General features: G+C 44.2%; 3 protein-coding genes across 3 annotated transcripts; 2 read left to right on the top strand and 1 right to left on the bottom strand.

Annotated features, from left to right (window-relative positions):
* Positions 1 to 102: 102 nt before the first annotated feature.
* Positions 103 to 1,997, top strand: GLAREA_00942 (MFS general substrate transporter; the record flags this gene model as incomplete). Its single annotated transcript, XM_008085700.1, has 4 exons — positions 103 to 282; positions 335 to 523; positions 581 to 638; positions 691 to 1,997. The coding sequence occupies 4 exons, from the start codon at positions 103 to 105 to the stop codon at positions 1,995 to 1,997; spliced, it is 1,734 nt and encodes a 577-aa protein (XP_008083891.1).
* A 1,732-nt stretch (positions 1,998 to 3,729) lies between these two features.
* GLAREA_00941 (Cytochrome P450) lies at positions 3,730 to 9,169 on the top strand (the record flags this gene model as incomplete). Its single annotated transcript, XM_008085699.1, has 4 exons — positions 3,730 to 5,826; positions 5,877 to 6,829; positions 7,364 to 7,843; positions 7,906 to 9,169. The coding sequence occupies 4 exons, from the start codon at positions 3,730 to 3,732 to the stop codon at positions 9,167 to 9,169; spliced, it is 4,794 nt and encodes a 1,597-aa protein (XP_008083890.1).
* Positions 9,170 to 11,554: 2,385 nt separating this feature from the next.
* GLAREA_00940 (Zn2/Cys6 DNA-binding protein) lies at positions 11,555 to 13,930 on the bottom strand (the record flags this gene model as incomplete). Its single annotated transcript, XM_008085698.1, has 1 exon — positions 11,555 to 13,930. The coding sequence occupies one exon, from the start codon at positions 13,928 to 13,930 to the stop codon at positions 11,555 to 11,557; it is 2,376 nt and encodes a 791-aa protein (XP_008083889.1).
* Positions 13,931 to 20,258: the final 6,328 nt, after the last annotated feature.

Raw genomic sequence — 20,258 nt, 5'->3', positions numbered from 1 at the left:
TTTTGTACCTTCTTATATTCTTTGTCATTACTTTGACTCGGTTGGTTTTTTCAAGCTCGGGGCTCCTCCATTGTAAATACACGGCATAGCAAAAAGATTATAATGGCTGTCGCAAACGAACCCAGAATGTCGACGGAAAAGGTTGTAGATGTGGAGAAGGGAAGCGAAACCCCAGCAACAACGGATGTCGCAATCAAAGAAGAAGATATTCAGTATCCAACAGGGCAGAAGCTAGTGTTGCTCATGGTAGCCCTCTACCTATGCATGTTTATTGTCGCTCTAGTAGGATATTTTCATACAATCCTCTATCCATCTCGTTACTAACCCTGACTAGGACCGTACCATCATTGGAACGGCAATTCCAAAGATCACGGACGACTTCAAAAGTATAGGCGATGTTGGGTGGTATGCTAGTTCATATCTCATCACCATGTGTGCTTTCCAGCTCATCTATGGCCGGATTTATACTTTTTACTCTCCGAAATGGGTACTGCTCTATGCGATTGCAGTATTTGAGATAGGAGTGAGTATTATGCTCCAAGTTGAGCCTCATTGTGGAAGTGTACTAATGTTGAAATAGTCAGCCATATGTGGGGCTGCGCCAAACTCGGTTGCATTCATCATTGGACGATCAATTTGTACTATACCCTATTGCCTTATATCAACGTGTGCTAATAAGTCTTTGTTTAGCCGGACTAGGGAGTGCAGGTATATTCTCTGGTGTTGTCATCATCATGGTATTCTCGGTCCCACTCGCGAAGAGACCTGTTTATCAAGGCCTTTTCGGAGCCGTTTTCGGCATCGCTTCTGTCACAGGACCACTATTAGGAGGCGTGTTTACGACAAAAGTTTCTTGGAGATGGTGCTTCTATATCAATCTCCCAATTGGCGCCGTTGTGGTGGCCATTGTCATTCTGATACTAGACTTACCACCTACTAAAAACAAGGATTCTTTGAAGGAACAATTCTTCAAGCTCGACCCTTACGGCACAGCTGTTTTCTTGCCAGGAGTTGTGTGTCTCCTACTTGCCTTGCAATGGGGTGGTACCGTTTACGCATGGAAAAGCGCTCGAATAATTGCTCTGATCATTCTGGCAGCGTTTCTCCTCGTTGTCTTCGCGGTCATCCAAGTCAAATCGGGCGATCGAGCGACAGTCCCAATTCGCATTATAAAACAGCGTAGCATCATCGCCGGTGCCTGTTCATCATTCATCAATGCTGGATCTATGATGATCACAATCTACTACCTCCCGATTTGGTTTCAAGCAATTAAAGGTTACTCAGCGGTCAAATCAGGAGTCGATACGCTTCCCCTTGTTCTGGCTCTCGTAGCAGCTAGCATTGTTTCCGGGGGGTTGACTGCGAAGACAGGATACTACACAGGCCAGTTAATCGCCAGCTCTATCATCAGCTCCGTCGGTGCTGGTCTTTTAACCACCTTGAAGGTAAGTAGTCCGAAATCCACCTGGATTGGGTTTCAGTTTCTCTATGGGTTTGGTCTGGGACTCGGTATGCAGCAGCCTGGCATGGCTGCGCAGACGGTTCTGGAACATAAAGATGTGATGACTGGTGTGTCCATCATGTTCTTGTTTCAGGGTCTTGGAGGCGCCATCTGGGTTTCCGTTGGTCAAACGGTTTTCAACCAAGCTCTCCTTACGAAGTTCAGCCATATCGCCAATCTCAACGTCGCTCAAATTGTCAACACCGGTGCTACAGAGATCAGACACCTTGTCGACCCAGCCATGCTTCCAGAAGTTTTGGTAGCGTACAATGGCGCATTGATGGATATCTTGAAGGTCGCCGCTGCCCTATCGGCTGCAGCTATCATCGGTGGCTTGACAATGGAATGGAGGAGTGTCAAGAACAAGAACGGTGCTGGCGTGAAGAAGAACGTGAAAGCTGAAAAGAGCGTTGAGCCAAGCAATGAGCAGGAAAATGGGAGTGCGAGAACGAGCAGGAATAGTGTGGTCGATCCAGAGCTGAATGAAAAGCTATAGAGTTGCGTTGGAGGATTTCTTTTGTTTGTATTTCTGATAGCGATAGAATTTCTGCTCAATAGCAAAGCGGACAATTAGATTAGGTTAGTATACACAGTCTCGCAGTAGACAAAATGACAATAATATAAAATATTAGAATTTTACCTTCCTGTACCGTGCTGGCACATTTATTTGCGCTACTTTGTGTTCGGGTCCGTGGATCTCCCTACTCGGAAGAATTCGTCGAAGTTATATTCAGGAAGAAGTTGTCGGACTATACACGTTAGAGTGTTGTAGGACATCCGATAGTAGAGTATAGATGAATTCACGCTTCCGCACATAACCTTTTGCTAAGACGATTAGATAAGGCTTGGCCCTGCGTTGACAAGTCGGCGATACATGACAAGGCTTGGTGGTTATTGGCAACCTTTCGCCCTGACATTTTAGAATTGCTGGTGAAATGGTGGTCCTTGGTGAGGTACCCTTCTTACGTATCACCAGCAGATGAAGGCACGGCAATTCGCTGCACGTCTCTGGTGGCGTCGTACGGAGTACAAGACCCTCATTCTTATTCTCCATGTGGGATGGATGGTCCATGAACCAGCGTCTCGGTCGTCACAAAGAGCCGTGATTCTCGGGTATCGTTCGCCGTTCGGAGCGGTTGTTCGGTATCGTTAGAATGTATTTATACCACTATTTGGCCTTTCAAAGCATGGAGGAAAGGATAAATGTTGTTTACTCGAGATGTTTGCCCCCACGACTCCAAAACCTGAGAAGCCGACATGCGTGCAAGCGAGGGCGGTCATTGACTAATCCCGATGCAGCTATAAGTGGGACCGCAGAAGCACAGGCCAATTGACATGACGTCTGGACAGACGCTCAACAAATTAACTATACAGAAGTTACGGTGAGGATATATGCTTTTAATTGTATTTCACATTGTAAAGCAGTGATAGATATTCTCTATCTTAGCCTTAAACTCTTATCATCTATATGTTGTATGCTAATTAACTGCTTTTTGTTAGATCCAATTTCTCATCTGATTTTGCAATCTAAGGTTCTCGAACCTCCGGGGGTGGCTAGTCGGCCAAGCATTCATCGATCCGACTTCTCTGCTCCACGTGCATACCCTCTTCTCGGGCATCTCCCCAATTATATCTTCGAATTCGCATTTCTTCCACTCTTTTCTTTCTCGGCGTGCTTGGCCTCTCTCTTCCACTCTCAAAAACAAGTCCTGCCGACTCTTGGTACCAATGCTCAGCAAACATAAGAACGAAGCTTAGTCCCGTCAAGACGCTTGGGATTTTTCTTTGCCTCTTGTCGAAACTAGTCGGGACCTCCTAGTCGCCCTAAACTCGATCATTTCTCTGCCCTCACCTCCCCGCAGCTGGGCGAATCTGGCACATCACGAAAAGCAGTCGGTTCAATTATACGAAGACTCGAATAACCGATACCCTTAGGTCCCAGAGACGTCGGAACCGGTGTGAGGACGGCTTGGACGATACCAAAACCCTTTTTAGTTGGAAGGTGCGGCGACTGGGCGCAACCAGCATCTGAATGCTGCGAAACGATATCTTTACCTTGTACAGAGCGTTTGAAGACTGGGGAATTGCGAATCCAGCAGAGAACGGTTGACGATACCTTCTGCCGAGCCACCGGGCTTACTATTTACGAAAAACACGAACAACCAACTGCAGAAAGGTAGTTTGGGAAACATAAAAGTACATACGAATTACAAGTACATAATTTCAAGATGGCTTGGGATCACCTCTCGATCAACCGGCCGCATTTGGTCTACATCATTCTTGGTGGGTTTACATCGCTGTTCATGCTTTGTTCGTCCTTCATCAAGGAAAGACTGTATATCGGTGAAGCGACTGTCGCCACTATATGCGGCATCATATTCGGTCCACACGCCGCCGATTTGATCAATCCGCTGGAATGGGGGAACACCGATCAGATCACGCTCGAATTTTCTCGAATTGTTCTTGTGGTGCAATGTTTTGCCGTTGGGGTCGAATTGCCCAAATACTACATGGAAAAGCATTGGAGGAGTGTGGTATTTCTCTTGATACCTGTGATGACATTTGGTTGGCTGATAACCAGTCTTTTCATCTGGTGGATGGTGCTACCGCTTACCTGGCTTGAGAGTCTCTGCGTTGCAGCTTGTGTGACTGCTACGGATCCTGTCTTAGCCAGTTCCGTTGTTGGTAAAGGCAAATTTGCAAAGAGGATTCCAAAGCATTTGCGAGACATTCTCTCTGCAGAGTCCGGATGCAACGACGGCATGGCATTTCCTTTCGTTTATCTGGCCTTATACTTGATTGAATATAGACCGGATGCCAACGCGGTCGCCTACCATTGGATTGTTCTGACCATTTTGTACGAATGTGTCTTTGGTGCTGTGTACGGTTTCTTGATTGGATATATTGGAAGACACGGTATCAAATATGCTGAAAAGCATGAGTTGGTAGACAGAGAGAGTTTTCTTGTCTTTTACTTTGTGCTTGCCTTGTTTTGCGCTGGCTCTGGGAGCATTCTTGGTGTTGATGATTTACTGGTCGGTTTTGCTGCAGGGGTTGGCTTTTCAAACGACGGTTGGTTCTCGCAAAAGACCGAGGAATCTCACGTTTCCAACGTTATTGATCTGTTGATCAACTTGGCATATTTCGTCTACTTGGGAACAATCATTCCTTGGGAGCAGTACAACAATGCGGATCTTGGACTTACACCATGGCGCTTAGTCGTCATCGCCTTATTCGTCATCTTTTTTCGCCGCATACCGATTATGTTGGCATTGAAACCATTTATACCGGACATTAAGACCTGGCGCGAAGCACTTTTTGCAGGACATTTTGGACCGATTGGAGTAGGGGCTATTTTTGTCGCTATTCTCGCGAGAGCCGAACTGGAAACAGAGACGACCACACCTTTGGCATCTTACCCCGATCCAGAAGCACACAACTACACTGTCGTAGCTCTCATATGGCCGATCACGACCTTCCTTGTTATCTCCTCGATTATAGTTCACGGCTCCTCGATTGCAGTTTTTACCCTTGGCAAGCATATCCACACCCTAAATCTACAATTGTCATACACTATAGGAAATACCGACGGCCCAACCTGGATGAACCGACTGCCTCGCATATCATCCACATCAAGATCCCAGGCCAAGTCCTATACTTCAGACACTGAGGCCGATGAACCTAGGGCAGAAGACTTTCCACCAGGGACATTTCCACCGGGCACGTTACCTCCAACTGGGGTACCTGGGCAGTTCTTGAGACGACAGAGGGAGGAAGACAACCCCAGTCGCGCGGGTAGCCGTGCCTCTTCACTCATTTCTCGACGCCGAAAGAAGAAGTGGGATGATGGTCGCGGTCCTGGAGGCCCTATTCAACAGTCTGCAATCTATCCCGTCAGACGAAACCAGACAAACCAGACAAACCAGACCGAGCAGCTTAGCGAGCAGACCTCTGAAACTTTGACGCCTGGAAATGGATCAAGTGAGAATGAAAAGGAGAGCGATGAGGAGCCCCATCGCAAAGAATCGGAACGTGATCCAGAGAAAGCAAGCGAGTACTTCAGCAAAGCTGAACGTCATCCAGATCGCCGAGAGGTGTTCGATGAAGGTGATAATGAAATTATTGAGAATGAGGACGGCGACGTGCTAGATGTTGAGAAAACTCCTTCGAAGAAAAAGCAGGAACTCCCACCACAGCTCGACCCATCACACAAAAATTTCAAAGGCAAATTTAGCGCTTGGAGGCATCGAGGAGAGCCCGTAGAGGATGAAGCGAATAAAACACAAAGACGTGGTGCTGCCTTGGCTTACCAGTTTGGTAATACGGTACGCTACTCCTTTCCATTTGATTTGACACTCACTAATTGCGGAAACAGATTATTGTTGAAGATGAAGACGGTGAAGTCGTCAAAAAGTATGCACTCCCACCGGCTGTCAAGGAGCCGAAAAAGCCAGGGGAGTCAAGTACCGTTCAACAAGGAATTGACATGATGAGTGGCTGGGTTGGATTCGGGCCTAAGAAGGTTGAACCTAAACCTGAGATGGCAGAGAAAGGCGACGCTACTCAAAGCAAGCGACCTACGCCAAAATCAAATCCATCTGCTGTTCGCCAAGGCTTGCAACGGATGGGAACTTGGGCTGGAGTTAAGCCGGCAGAGCAAGACGAAGAGGACGATAGACAAATTCGATTCATGATTGGCGGTGCTGGACGTCGTCTTACTAAAGAAGATTTCTTGAAGGAGATTCAAAGTCTCGATCCCAAGGCTCGTTGCGAGATCATCAAGGAAAGCGATGCACCAGAGGAGATGAAAGAATTGGCCAGAAAGGACGCGAGCAAAGATGCTCCGGGATCGAGCCGCCTCTATGCTGCCAAGAATCCACAATTTGTCACAAGATCAGCTGGAAAGCAAAATACAAAGGGCCGGACAATCGATGAGGAGGAAGAGTCACGGCCACGGACAGGGAGAGGTCGACCAATACCTGAGATCTCGAGACCAGTCTCATCAAATTCAAGAAAGATTTCAAGCTCACCATCAGACGATGATGATGATCTCGTTGAATCTGCAGCTGAGCGTAGACGGCGCCAGCAAGCACTGAGAGGTGTAGACGACGATGACGAAGATGTCAGCCCAGGTAGAGGACGAAGCCGTCAAGTGGAGGACGAGGAGGATGGAGAAGTCGAAGAATCAGCAGCAGAACGAAGACGGAGAGAAGCAGCTCTTAGCACTGTCCAAGATGACAGTGACGATGACGATACGCCGCGCGTGCCGCCACCAGTCGCAAAACCTAGCAGAGGTATCAGATTTGCACAAAGTCCAGTGCGAGGAAAGTAGACCGCACATGTCTATAAATTGGCAGCTGGAATTAGAAGATTAGTTTTGGAGCATTCATAGCAAGCGTGGGTGTTTGTAGTATGATGTATATGGCTGTACCTTTGTTTTTAATTGATTAAAAATATAAATATAGTTAGACATGACTATAAGGATTGATCTCTGAATGTGTATACGTGCAATGCATTTGAATTCAAGGTCCATCAGCTGCTTGCGTTTAGCTCTAGAGGCGTTGGCGTCGAAACTTGACCCCATTCTTAGTCACTATCTTTATCGTTATCATACGCCGATGCGGGGTTATTAGCGATCAACTGTCTGTCTCAAGCTCAACAGCCAGACTTAACATTCTTCTCAACTTATAAGCAACGATACAAGTGTAGCCCAAAGGCTTTGAGGTTGTACACTTCTTGACAGGATTGTGTAAGGATTTTCTATGAATGGGTAGAAATATAATTTTTTAGGCCCGGCGAAGACAGGACAAGGCAAGTGACTCATTACAAGGCCTTTCTTTACTAAACTAATTTACTGTATAGCTCGATTACTGGCAAGAGGCATCTAAGTACTATTTGGTTGTCACACGTGACTCGTATAACAGACTTGATCACATTCCATCTTGAAGCCGAGAGAAAAAGCACGACGACCACCATCAGCCAGTGCCAACCACAGACCCTCGAATTCACTCGTAAGATGATATTGCTCAGCATACCGGTCTTAGGAGTCATCCTAATCGGTTGCGCTGCGATATACAGATACATTATACATCCTGCCTTCATCTCACCGCTCGGAAAGGTTCCTAATGCTCACTGGTCGGCTCCTTTCTCAAACCTCTGGATTCTATGGATTCGATATAAGGTTAGAGAGAACCGTACCGTTTATGCTGCTCACCAAGCGCTGGGTCCGGTTGTCAGACTGGGCCCTTCGGAACTGAGTGTTAATGATGTCAATGGGTTGAGATCCATATATGCTGGAGGGATGGAGAAAGGGGAGTGGTATTCTATTTTTGATAATTATGGGTAAGCCATTCAGTTTTATGAATTTTCGAGTGTTTTTGGTTAACGCAGCTGATTGTTGATAGGGTACCTTGTATGTTCTCTTCGTGGCACTCAAAACCACATTCCGTTCGGAAGCGAATGATATCTCACATCTACTCCAAAACCACAATCCAGACTTCACCAGCTCTCCAATCTCAAACTCAAACTATCATCTATGACCGTCTTCTTCCCAAATTATCGTCTCCAGCAGCAATCTCTAACGTTGGCGTCGATGTCCATTCCATCTTCAACGCAACCACTATGGATTTCATAACGTGCTATCTATTCGGACTGAAAAATGGAAGTAACTTTCTAGATGACCCAAGGGAAAGAGGAAGATGGTTGGATCTTTATCACAGTCGAAAGACCCATACCTTCTTCAACCAGGAATTACCAAGATTTACCAAATTCATGAGACGGTGGGGAGTGGATCTGGTGCCGAGATGGGTAGATGATGCAAATGCTGAATTGGAGGATTGGACTATGAAAGGATGTGAGAACACCAAAGCTTACTTGAAGACTTCTCACGGCAATCACCAAAATGTTGGCGATGAGCCCGTCGTCATAAACGCCATCCTCGCGGGAATTGAAAAAGAAGAAAAGACCAAAGGTTCAGAATCAGTTCTAGCGACCGAAACTCTAAAGTATCAAGACAAAAGCATCGCCTCAGAAATGATCGATCACCTCGCCGCCGGCCACGAAACCTCTGGTATCACATTAACCTACATCGCATGGTACCTCTCTCAAAACCCTCGTCTCCAAGACGAACTTCGAGCCGAGCTCTTAAATCTCTCTCCATCTTTCAAAATCTCATCAAACAACAAAGACCTACCGCCCACCAAAACCATCGATGCCCTCCCCCTCCTCCACGCAATCATAATGGAAACCCTCCGTCTCAACGCCGCAATCCCAGGCTCCCAACCCCGCCAAACACCCTTCCCATCCACCTTCCTCGGTCCCTACACCATCCCCGGCGGCACCCGCGTCTCTTCTGCAGCTTACACACTCCATCGCGCCCCTTCCGCCTTCCCTGACCCGGAAGTCTGGGATCACACGCGCTTTTTAAACACTGGGAAATCGGAGCAGCAGATTAAGGATAGAGATAGACATTTTTGGGCGTTTAGTAGTGGAGGACGCATGTGTGTGGGTAGCAATTTCGCGATGCAGGAATTGAAAATGGTGGTTGCGGCTATTTGGACGAATTTTAGAACGGTGGTGGTGGATGATAAGGGGATGGAGCAGGAGGATGGGTATACGTGTGGGCCGGTGGGAAATCGGTTGGTATTGAGATTTGAGGAGGTAGTGTAGGGTGTTCAGTTTAGAAGAAGGGATTGAGAAGATGGGGAGTTAGGGAAGGGGGATTAAAGGGAAGGGGCATTAAAGGGAAGGGGGATTAAAGGGAAGGGTTGGAAGGTTGACATCACAGGGAGTGTTTTCGCTTTTGCTTGATGTTATGATAAGAAGGCATACACAAAATATTCGGCTCTGTATTGGATGTTAGATTATTCTCTGCTAATGGAAGTTTAAAATCTGCAATCGAGGTTAAGTGAGGTAGACGTTATTTACCACGCAGGACATGCGGTTTCTTTTCCTTCGATAGTGGGAAAAGAACACTGGTTTAATACGATAAGCAAACAGTGAGTTTTTCTCATATGGCCTGCCTTAAAGTTCCATGCCCAAGTATGCGACAGTAAGAGGAATTACGTGTCTTGGATCAGAAACAATGAATTCGCTAGTTGTTGACATAATTCTCATTACAGCTAAGATTCTCAATGGTTAGAATTCAACGCTATAAAAGAGAGATCTACGTCCTAAATTTACTGTACTTCTTTCCAAAATTTAACACGTCCCAAGTTTTTTCACCAAAAGAAAAGTTGGGAGTGTGGCGGACACACTGAGTAGGTGATTACTTCTCGACTCCTTAGGGAATTGTGCAACCCCACTGGTAGTAATATGTTTTGTGCCAAATGTCACATTTTTAAGCAAAAGTGACATCAGAGTAACCCATTAAAGATCATTCTCCCCATTGCTATCAAGAACACATACTGAGCCCCTCTTTCCGTTAGTTAAAAACATTATCCTCGTAACCCACCAACCCATTTCTCTAAAATAAGCGAGATTTTTCACATGTCAAAGCCCCCCTCCAAAACTCCCAAAAAAAGGAACGTCAGAGGTAGTTTTCTAATCTTCCTGAAACTCTCAGCAACCCAAAAAAATTGCAAAAGGTAATGAGCCCGGGCGGTTAGTCCCTTAGCAATGCCTGGTTTCGATCCAGGGACCTCCGGGTTATGAGCCCGGCGCGCTTCCGCTGCGCCACATTGCTTTGTTTATCGCATCTCATTGGTGGAAATAATGCTTTTTTAAATATATATACAAATAGTTTAAAGAAGAGCGGTGTTCTACGAGCCCTTGGGTAATAAATCTAAGGTGTATTTATTTGTATAGTAAATAATTCACAGGAGCTTGCTTGTTAATGCTTGAGGTCACTACTTGGGGTGTTCTTTTCATGTATTAAATCTTGTTTTCTTTGGAGAGCGGCAGTAATACGTTTCTCGTACTCCATCTTTTGATGTACCATGTATTCTCCAGATTTGCATGTGCGTCGAAACCCCTTCCGTTCTGTGAATTAATCAAAACTGGAAAACATTTTCCTGTTTCAACCCGGTTCTCATGTGAATATCACAACAATTCGCTGATCTTAACTCCCAACTACCAAAACCATCTCGGAGGCGCTACATCTAAAGAGCAGGTGTCGACTACTAGCTTCACTCCGTTCCCCAAACCCCTAATCCCCAAACCCAAGACCATCCTAACAAAACACCCCTAACCCGGGGAAACTCCAGGATCCGGCATCCAAAATCCAAATGGCATTTTCAACCCCAGAAAGTCCACCCAAGAACATCAGGACCCTGCCTCCGTCCGAACCGACGCCCAAAAAAAAGCAAAAAAAGCAAATACCGAAACAAAAAATCCTCAAAACCTGGTCCTGGGAGACGGAGTACCATAAAACGAGGTAAAAAACCCACACCAATAGCCAAGTTTCGAAGCACCCCCCACGGCATGTCACCTCGGCAGCTCAGACGTGTAGATTGGGGTCTACGTATCTTTTGGAGGCGACGTCGCGTATGGCCATGCACTCTTCCCAAACCGTTGCGACTTTTTTTGCTTTTTGGAGGAGAAACAAATTGGAAAGATTCGAAACGAGAGGGGATGCGGATCTCTCGTGTTGTTGTCTTAGTATAGTGATGGAGTCTTTATGCGTTACCGATACAAAGGAAAACTTTTCTACGCGCAAGTGAGAAGCGACGTGGTACAGAAGTTTCGATGCAGCAAAAGTATTTCAAGACATTAATGCCTATATCTAACATCCCAAACAGCTCTTCTGTAAGACCCCATCCCAATTCGTATCCCATGCATGGAAACGCCAACACATTTGGTATATGACATAAAAGATAATGCATCCATTTTTAGACACCCGTTGAATGACTCCCAATGCATCCCGGCCCCCCATCTCTGCTCGATCAGTTGGTACAATAAGTTTGTATGTACAATCCTTCGACTCCATTATTGCCTGAATAGACTCTTGGGCCATTCTTATCGGATATGGTTACCACTGAAAGTCTTTACCGGAATCCTGTTCCCCAGCGGGGACTTCCGTTTTTGATAGCGAATATTTTTCGCCAAGGAAGAATGTTAAATGATATTCGTAATGCTCATCCTCTCATTACCTTTACCTCTTTCCCTCCCACTGTCTCCTCGTGGCGGCGCTCCCTGCACTCCTCTAAAACCCGCTTGTTGATAGGCACTTCCTGACTCCCTAGCCAATATACTGAGTAAGTATTCAACTCTTTCCCAGCCACCCCAGTCCCTAGCCTCTACATCACTCAATATGGCCGTCCCATTCTCGTTCCCACCCCGATGTAAAGTAGGACTAAGACCTTTCGTCCCAATGTTCGCAGCAATATCCATGCCAGTCTCGCCGCCGGTCCAAACCCAGCTATTTTCGGTACTGGCTTGTAAATCTCCTGAAACGTACGCAATGAGCTCCTCATCTATTTCACGCCCATTACTTGGACCACCAAACCCAGCAGAGCCTCCACTGCGCCGTTTTTCGATGAGAACGTCGAGGAAGAATGCGATGTTGCGCCCACAGGCCACATTGACGTCTCGAAGCGTGGCTATGATGCTAGACGCCCTGATACACGTCAGTGCCGCATCCAGTTGGCTAGCAAAGAGGAGGATCAGAGTACAGCGCCAGATATGCGTGCAGGTCAGCGCGTTAGCAGTGGACCCGAAAAGCGGTATCTCAGGGGTCGGAGAGGCTGGAAACGTCATGGCTCGAGCAAAAAGTTTCATAGAGTCGAGGGCGACTCTTATACATTTTTCAATGGCGTTGCTTCGTACTTCTGGCGGACATGAGGTAGTGAGATTATGTCTATGCAAGACCAGTCGAGCATTCATCAGGTAGCATATCGGTGCTAGCATTATTGGATTGAGCGGTTCTTGCGCTGTGGGTTGACATTCGGGTGGAAAAGCGGACATGCAGGAATTGAAATGCGTGTCGAAGGTAGCGAGGGTGGTTAAAGAGATGATCGGTAACTTTAGTGTTTTGATAAGCTGCGAGACAGAACGTACGACATGAATTATAGGAAGAACAAAATTCGTCAGGGGAGATGCGCCTGTCGGGACCATTATGCCAGCATCATGTATCCAGTGGTCATCGATAGCTGCCGGTATACCCGCATCGCAGTCCCCGTCTTCAATCAGCAGTGGCTTTCCAAGCTCAAGAGACATGTGGCGATCCCAAACATATATACCCCACCATACCCGTCGTCGCATCTCTCCCTCGATCATAGGCCACGGTCCTGTCTCGCAGTGTAATCCAATGTCTTGCGAAATTCGTACAGCAGAAGCAAGCCAAGTCCAAGCTGCTGATTTCAAGTTCATTTCTGTGAGAAAAATGCTGGTTAAAATGGCTGTTTTTGCATGATCGATGACAAAATCGTCGTTCCACATATCGATCAGAGTCCTAGATACTTCAATAAAATCTTTGCCTTGCTGAGGGCGCCGTATGCTGGAATCCGAACTAAAAAGCACACCGACCGCGAAGACTGCAAACAAAAGCGAACTCCAAACAGGGGGCACTCCATGGAGACTACCAGCTTTATAAACTGCTTCATACTCTTGCTCAAAAGTAGGCCAATGGAGAATCGGGATGATCAAATGCATTGATGAGTAGTAGGACTTGAGAAGATGGTCTGCCACAAATTTTGGGGGTAGATCTGGTCGCGGAGGATTGAAGTGTCCTTGCGCTCCTATCTGTCGGTATAGAGCTGGGGGCTTGAATATTCCACGGCCGAAATTTCTGATGTTGGACCGCACACGGGAGAGATCGTGAGGTGGTGGAGGTCGGGGACGTTGTTTGGGATGTGATCCGATCTCAGGAAGTTTCAATGATGGCTGTTGAGCTTCCCCGCTCGCCATGAGTTCAGACTCCCTCGCGTTCAGCAACGACCGCAGATGCGAATTCTCCCTCTTCACCTGAGTTATTTGCTTCTCCAGGTCTTGGACCTGCTTGATTGAAGACATCCTTCGGTTGGTTTCTTTGGTAAACTGACATTTTACATTGCGACTTGAGCATTCCGAACAACTTGTTGTCTCTGTCGCGTCGCATTTCACTTTGCGTTCTCGACAAGCGTCGCAACTGGGATCTTTTCTCCTTTGTCTGTATGCCCTCTTCTGTGCTTGAAGGTTCGCGGAGGACATCTGCGCACTTGAGACTCCTGGCGTTCCGCTCGAAGAGCCAGTTGAGGCGGCCATCGATTCCATTCCTGGAGGTCCCGGCGAAGTGGTAGATGGACCATACGGGTTTTGAAAAGCACTGTGACTTAACGGAAGATTAATATGTTGCGGATGTCCACCCATTCCTCTGGAAGAAGCTCCCATTAGTCCTCCATCATATCCCCCTTGCATTCGAGGTGAAGCGGCAGATGACACTGAAGAGGAGTCATAGGATGCTGTAGACGGAATTGGAGATCTTGCGTAGATGTTATGTGATGACCCCGCCATAGTAAGGGTCCGAACTCGGTCGCTTTATCCAGGGAGACAGGAATTGGGTCGGAAGTGCCTGCGAAGATAATTGAACGACGTGAGGTCGAAGCGAGTATTCAAGAGCCTCGTCCCATTGGCAAGAAAGCGGTCTTCTTCGCTTAACGGACCAGAAGGCCTAAATTCTTTTCTTCCACGAGGAGTGAGCTTGATTGAAGTTAGATTAATAGAAGTAGATTGCGGAGAAAAGACACTGTCTTGGTCAGAAGACCAGTTGCTTTCCCGTAACACTTCTAGAACGTTTCCCCAGGTTTTACCAGATCCACGAGACAGTCGCAATGCCTACGCTTTGGTGCAACCGCAAGGGCTGCTATATTCCGACGCAGGTCTTCAGTTGCTTGGGCAAGAAACTACCCCACTCCCCAGCAAAGCCAACGAATCCAATTGAGGCCAGGTGATCTGTATGGCAAGGTTTGTGTACTATGGCAGGGCATTTATCAGCTTGGTGTGGTGAGGAGAACTATCGTTGGCTGAACAATAGATGACTGCGAGTTGCAAAATGACATTGGCGCGGTAAAAGGAACGTTGGGGAGAGAAAATGCCGACAGTTGAGAGAACGATTTTATGTGAGGAGTAGCGTTCATAGGTGCGGGTTGTTCTAAGGGGGGTATATGACAGACGCACAGGCACTGGCCATCTGCTTTAAGGCTGATTTGGGAAATCTGGAGTATTTTCATGCCAAGCGTGGGAGCACAAGCATTTGAAGCAGAAATATTTGCAGGCCCCTGGACACCTTGCCCTGCTACCCGAAGACCCTTGTGTCTCCGTGAATGAGTGATGATATTGACCCTTGCATGTCTATCCTCGATGCCCACTGGCAGAAGCAGGGATACTTTACTGTATGCATCGAGGAGGTAAAAGCAACGGCGAGGATTCGAAGACCCAAGAGTGCTTCCCTCAAACCCTGGGGTGCGTCCACTTTTCTCCGAAGCATTCAAGGGTGGTCATGCAGCGAGCCCTCTCCAACTGCGAATCAAAACTCGCAGATACAATCTTTGAGTTGGTAGCCGGGTCGGTAAGTTGTTCTGTCACACACCGGGACATGATATGCATACTCCGTTTTGGTGATTGTTTGCGTAAGAGTAGGTAGTTTTCGGCACATGAGCCGCCTCAAAACATTGCGCAGACAAGGGACGATCGTTCAAGTATATTAAAAAAAACATACCGGGAATCTGTTTCAAATCTCGGTGAAAGCGTAACTCTCGGACAGCTGCGGCGAATGGCGGGCTGGGTTTCGAAGAGAGTCGTACGTCCTCTAAGATGGCGTTTTTGTAACGTTCTTTGCATATGTACGTCTGGCAATCGAGCTGCTTCGGGAACAAGCTACCGATATATATTCGCGTGTTGATGGGATAGCAGGTTGCTGCTGGTTCTGCTGCTGGCGATGTTACGGCTCCTGAGATAAATAGTCACTCTTTCATGCCATCGATAATTGTTCAGCATTGACGAATGTCCGCATACTATTCTTTGAGACTTTGGCTGCCAAATGGCCTTCTCGATCGAGTTTTCTTTGCTAACGTTCCGTGGAAGTAACCCAAGTGTTGATCTGATGGGCTAGCAGCGTCAATGTGGAAGTCGAATCGAAATGACCTAATAGTATGCGTTCTTCGACCAAACTATACTCTAACGTATTTTTCAACCACAACTCTCTGCCTGCACAAATGTCAGCGTCAGCATTGTTCTTGAAAGCTCCTACACACTCGCTTCAAGTCTTTCAAATATCGGCTTAAGTGGAAAAGAGTTGAGCCAGGCAACTATTCTACGTGAGAGGCAAGTCAGACGTTAGTTGGAGCAAACGGGTGGAGATGCAAGACGGAGTACATTACCGGAAATTTCAGCGACGTCTGATTACAAGCATTGAATGGACGCTCGACTTGTCGCATAGGAGAGGCTAAAAGCGACGATTGGCGTATCTTAAGCTAAAAGCCCAGAAGAAAGTTGGTAGCGGACTGTGACAGTGAAGATAGAAGTGGCAGCGTTGTGAGGGTTCTGCGTTGGTCCCTGCGCTGCGCGGAGGAGCAATTGGTTAACATTTGTTATTATTGGTCCAATCGTGCCCTGATGAAATGCGAACGATGTTATATTGCGATTTTGCTTTTTACTGCCGGCGAGTTGCGCTGATATGATACCGTAATTCTGCATTGTCCTTCGAAGCCGGGCCCCGCGTCACTAGTACTATCAGACAAGGGCCATCCCGTGGGGTTCTGAGTAGATACTAGGTGCAGACAGACCCCAGGGTTATTATATTGGTATTCAAACCCATGGATGATTATCCTGTACATTGTTATACAAGTGATGACAAACTGGTACTGATACCCTCTCCTAACGGCCCCGTGGCGCTACGTATTCCATAAAGTCTGTGATTGAACGTTCTCAGAAACCAGAGTTCGCTCAGCGCAGGGAGGGTATCTTCAATTGCAATTTGCCTAATGTTGGTTCCCACTGGGATATGATGGTAGCGCCCGCTAAGCACATCGCAATAACGATAATAGAGAAGTTTAGCACCGTGAATTCCTGGTTCGAGCTTACTACGTACTATATATTAGTACTACTAATAATAGGTTAGAATTAAAAGCGATAAAAACGAGGTTTAGTAGAATATAACTACCTATATCGATTTACTACTCCTTAGTATAAAATTAGGTATAGGGGAGTCTATAGATTATAGCTTAGTATATATTATACTAATATTATTTAGTAATTACTATTTCTAACTACTCTTAATTCTTATAATTTTTAAAGTTATTAATATTAATATAATAAACGTATTAAATCTATAGCTTACTCGAAAGTAATTATACTATTATTATTACTACTTATTTATTTATTACTTTTATTATTAATAAATCTAAGCTAAAGATACTATAATTAAGGTAATTAGATTCTTAATTACTAATAATATAGAAGACTCTATAGTAATTTAATAAAGAATAAGAAATTATTAAGCTTCTCTATCTTCTTTAAATACTTAGTTTAAATTAGATAACTAGATAAATTCTTAGATAATAGTTTAGCTTTAGTTTACTAAAGCCTAAATAAGAGAAATATTACTATATCTTTATCTTAATCTAGTTTTATATTAATATTATTATAATTCTTATAAATAAAAAGTCTAGAGTAGAGAAGAGTTCTTATAATTATCTATAATTAGTTATTCTATACTTCTTATATTAATATACTAGGTACTCTAACGTCTTATATTTTTAGTTTAACTTCGAATTTAGATATATTATTACGTCTAGCTTCTTTTTCGAGTATACGACGACGCTTAGCCCTCTATAAGCGAAGCATAGGTGATTCGCGCCTCTTGTCTCCTAGTACTCTTAAGATTAAACCTCCAGGGTTAACGCCACTTTCTTAAGAGTCTAGAAGAGTAAGTTAATCTCTCTTCACTTGTTCGGTAGCGCTCGTGCATACACAACCGGTTAGCATGCTTGGTACTCACAGTCATTATCCTAGGGTACTTGTCGGCCTACTCAAATCTGTTATTCGTCGACTCCAATAGCTGCCTCGCTGATTAGTCATGTTTTCAAACCTGCTTTCGAAGTAAGCGCTCCAAAATCTTAGTCCATCAAAAGGACCAGGGCAACTCATTCTCCAACGTTGTTTGCATTGATACCATATTCTAAGAGTTACAATGTTCATTCGCATGATAATGGGAGATCGCTTGTTTTGGCCCTCTGCTTAGTCTGTTCTATTTTTAAGAGATAGCTCCAAGGCAAACCTTATCGTCCTAAAGCAGATCATTGTTCGATGGAAATCTAGAAACATGCTGATCTTCAGTGCCTTGACGCCAGGTCTGGATCTTCTTCTCGCTTGACGGTTGTGCCACCGCCAAGCTTGAAGAAGGTTCAGCGAAGATGACTTGTTTCAGAAATTTAGCTTCCGGATACGGCACGGGGTGTTGGGCGAAAGACTCTCAGTTCGGGCTTTCTCCGAAGCCACTACTCGAGTATGCCACGACTCTTTCTTTGAAGATTACTACAGTGTAGCAGTGGCGACTCTGAGGCGTGGAATGACGCTAGCTATCGCTCAACGCTGCTTGAGGCACTACAACAATGCGTCGATTGCCCGTTGCATAATGGCTTGTGTCTAACTCCAACAAGCTGGCTTTCCCGGGCGGTGAGCCATGATCCGAAAGCTCAAGGAACGACCATCACCCTATATCACGATCTGTATAAATACTCATAACCCAGCCGAAATGGGCCTCATGAGGCAGTCCTCACAACCACTTGCGTGAGAGGCAGGCTGCATGCATACTGCAGTTTAGCAATTTCTCTCGCCAGCGAATAATGGATGGTGTCACAGTCAGCTGCCGAAACCCAGCCATCAGAACATTCTCAGCGTTGAGGAAGAAAATACTGCACCTGGAGAACGGTGTACGGTACTCCGCCTTTGTTGAAGCACCTTCGTGAAGGCTCCGAGCCTCTGATCTTGTGATTGCATCACATGTTCCATCGCAAATTGCGCAGTTACATGCGGCAAAAAATGAGTTTTGCCAGCGAGGAGCATGCGGTATAACACCTGTGCTGAGATGAATACTAGAAGTTTCACCCCTCTTCGATACTTGAACGATTTTATAGTAACGAGGGGAACAAAGCCCCATGAACTGTGACCGGTAACCTGGGTGCCGAAACAACCCTGTAAGCATCCTAGACAGAATAACGTAACCCAATTCATTTATGGGGATATTCCGACGACGAAGGGGTATTTGTATTCGGAGTAGCCACAAAAGTAGGCCTATAGCCTAAACAAGTAATACTAGTAGTTAAAGAAATATTCCGACACTCTTCTAGTAATTCTTAACTCTCTCTAGATTTTACTTTTACTACTACTAACTCGTCCTCTTCTAGAGTATTAAAAAGATATATAAGTAGAATCTATTAATTATATTACTTAACTTCTTATATAAGATAAAAGATTATCTACTATTATATAGACTAATAAGTAGTTAAGAGAATTATTTATATTAACTAACTTAATAGTTATTTAATCTAATATTTAATACTTTTATATAATTTTAGTATTACTTAGATAAATATAAAAATAATCTATTTCTAGATTTAAATATTTTTAATAAATCTATAGTTAAAATCTTTAAAAAATAAAAAACTAAAGAAGAATAATATATTTAATAATCTTTTTTAAAGAAGTTTTAGTATTAAGAAGCTAGTTATCTTTAAGAATCTTATAATTAAGGTTAGAGATCTCTATAGTAGTAATATCTATAAAATAATAATTATAGCTATAGTATAGTAGACTTTTTATTATTCTAGTAATAATAATATTCTTATTATTACTATTATTATACTTCTATTTCTTCTCTTTATTCTTATTTCTAGCTATTTAGTTCTTAGTCTTTAATCTCTTCTTCTTTAGTTTACTTTTATTTATTTAGATATCTAGATAAGAGTACTTAATATAGTATTTATCTTTAGTATAGCTACTATAGTTATAGTAGATATAATAATTAATAATAGTCTTATTAGTAAAAAGAGTAAAGAGAGTAATTTCTAGTAAAATATCTTTAGTTATTATAGTAATAAAATAAACTACTTATTTATTCTTATAAAGTAGTTATTTTTCTCTAGTAAGAGTAGTACTAACTAATTTATTAAATTTAATAATATTAATCTTTTTTTTCTTTTTTTTAGCTATCTCTATAGTAGCTATTTACTATACTTTAGTAGTATTAGTAAAAAGAATTACTAGAGTCTTTAGAGTAATAAAAATTCTATTTTATTAGTAGTTAGTATTACGAGTAGCGTCGGCCTCGGCGTCGTAATACTTCTAGGACTAAAGGTTCTAGAATTCGGCGAGGTTACAGAAATCGAGTAGTTCCCGGGACCGCCGTCTAGTAGTTTAATCTAGTTAATATTAGCTATATTTAGGTTAGCGGATAGGCCCCGGTTTAGGGTACCGTCACGTAATTAGGAGAGTTCGCTAGTTCGACTATTAAACTTATAAACCGAGAGAAGGTTCGCTAGTTCGACTAGCGAACTAGCGAACTTAAGAGTAGAAAGTTCTATATAATAATTATAATTTCCTTAGATAGAAGCTTTATACTTAACTTATTATAGTAATAGTATATTATCTATTTAACTTACTCTTATTATAATAAATAGATCTCTAAATCTATAAGTAATAATCTTACGCCTACTTCTTAATATACTAACCTTACAATAACCCTAGTCTACTCTAGGTAGAACCGAATTATTATAGTTAGTAATATAATTTAAGAAGCTTAAGTTAAGACTATCTATAAACTTAAGAACTATATTAAGAGAAG

The sequence above is a fragment of the Glarea lozoyensis genome (genome assembly GCF_000409485.1).
Source record: "Glarea lozoyensis ATCC 20868 chromosome Unknown GLAREA3, whole genome shotgun sequence".
Classification (NCBI taxonomy): domain Eukaryota; kingdom Fungi; phylum Ascomycota; class Leotiomycetes; order Helotiales; family Helotiaceae; genus Glarea; species Glarea lozoyensis.
Note: the sequence above shows the minus strand (reverse complement) of the source record. Positions and strands in the feature narration are given on the sequence as shown.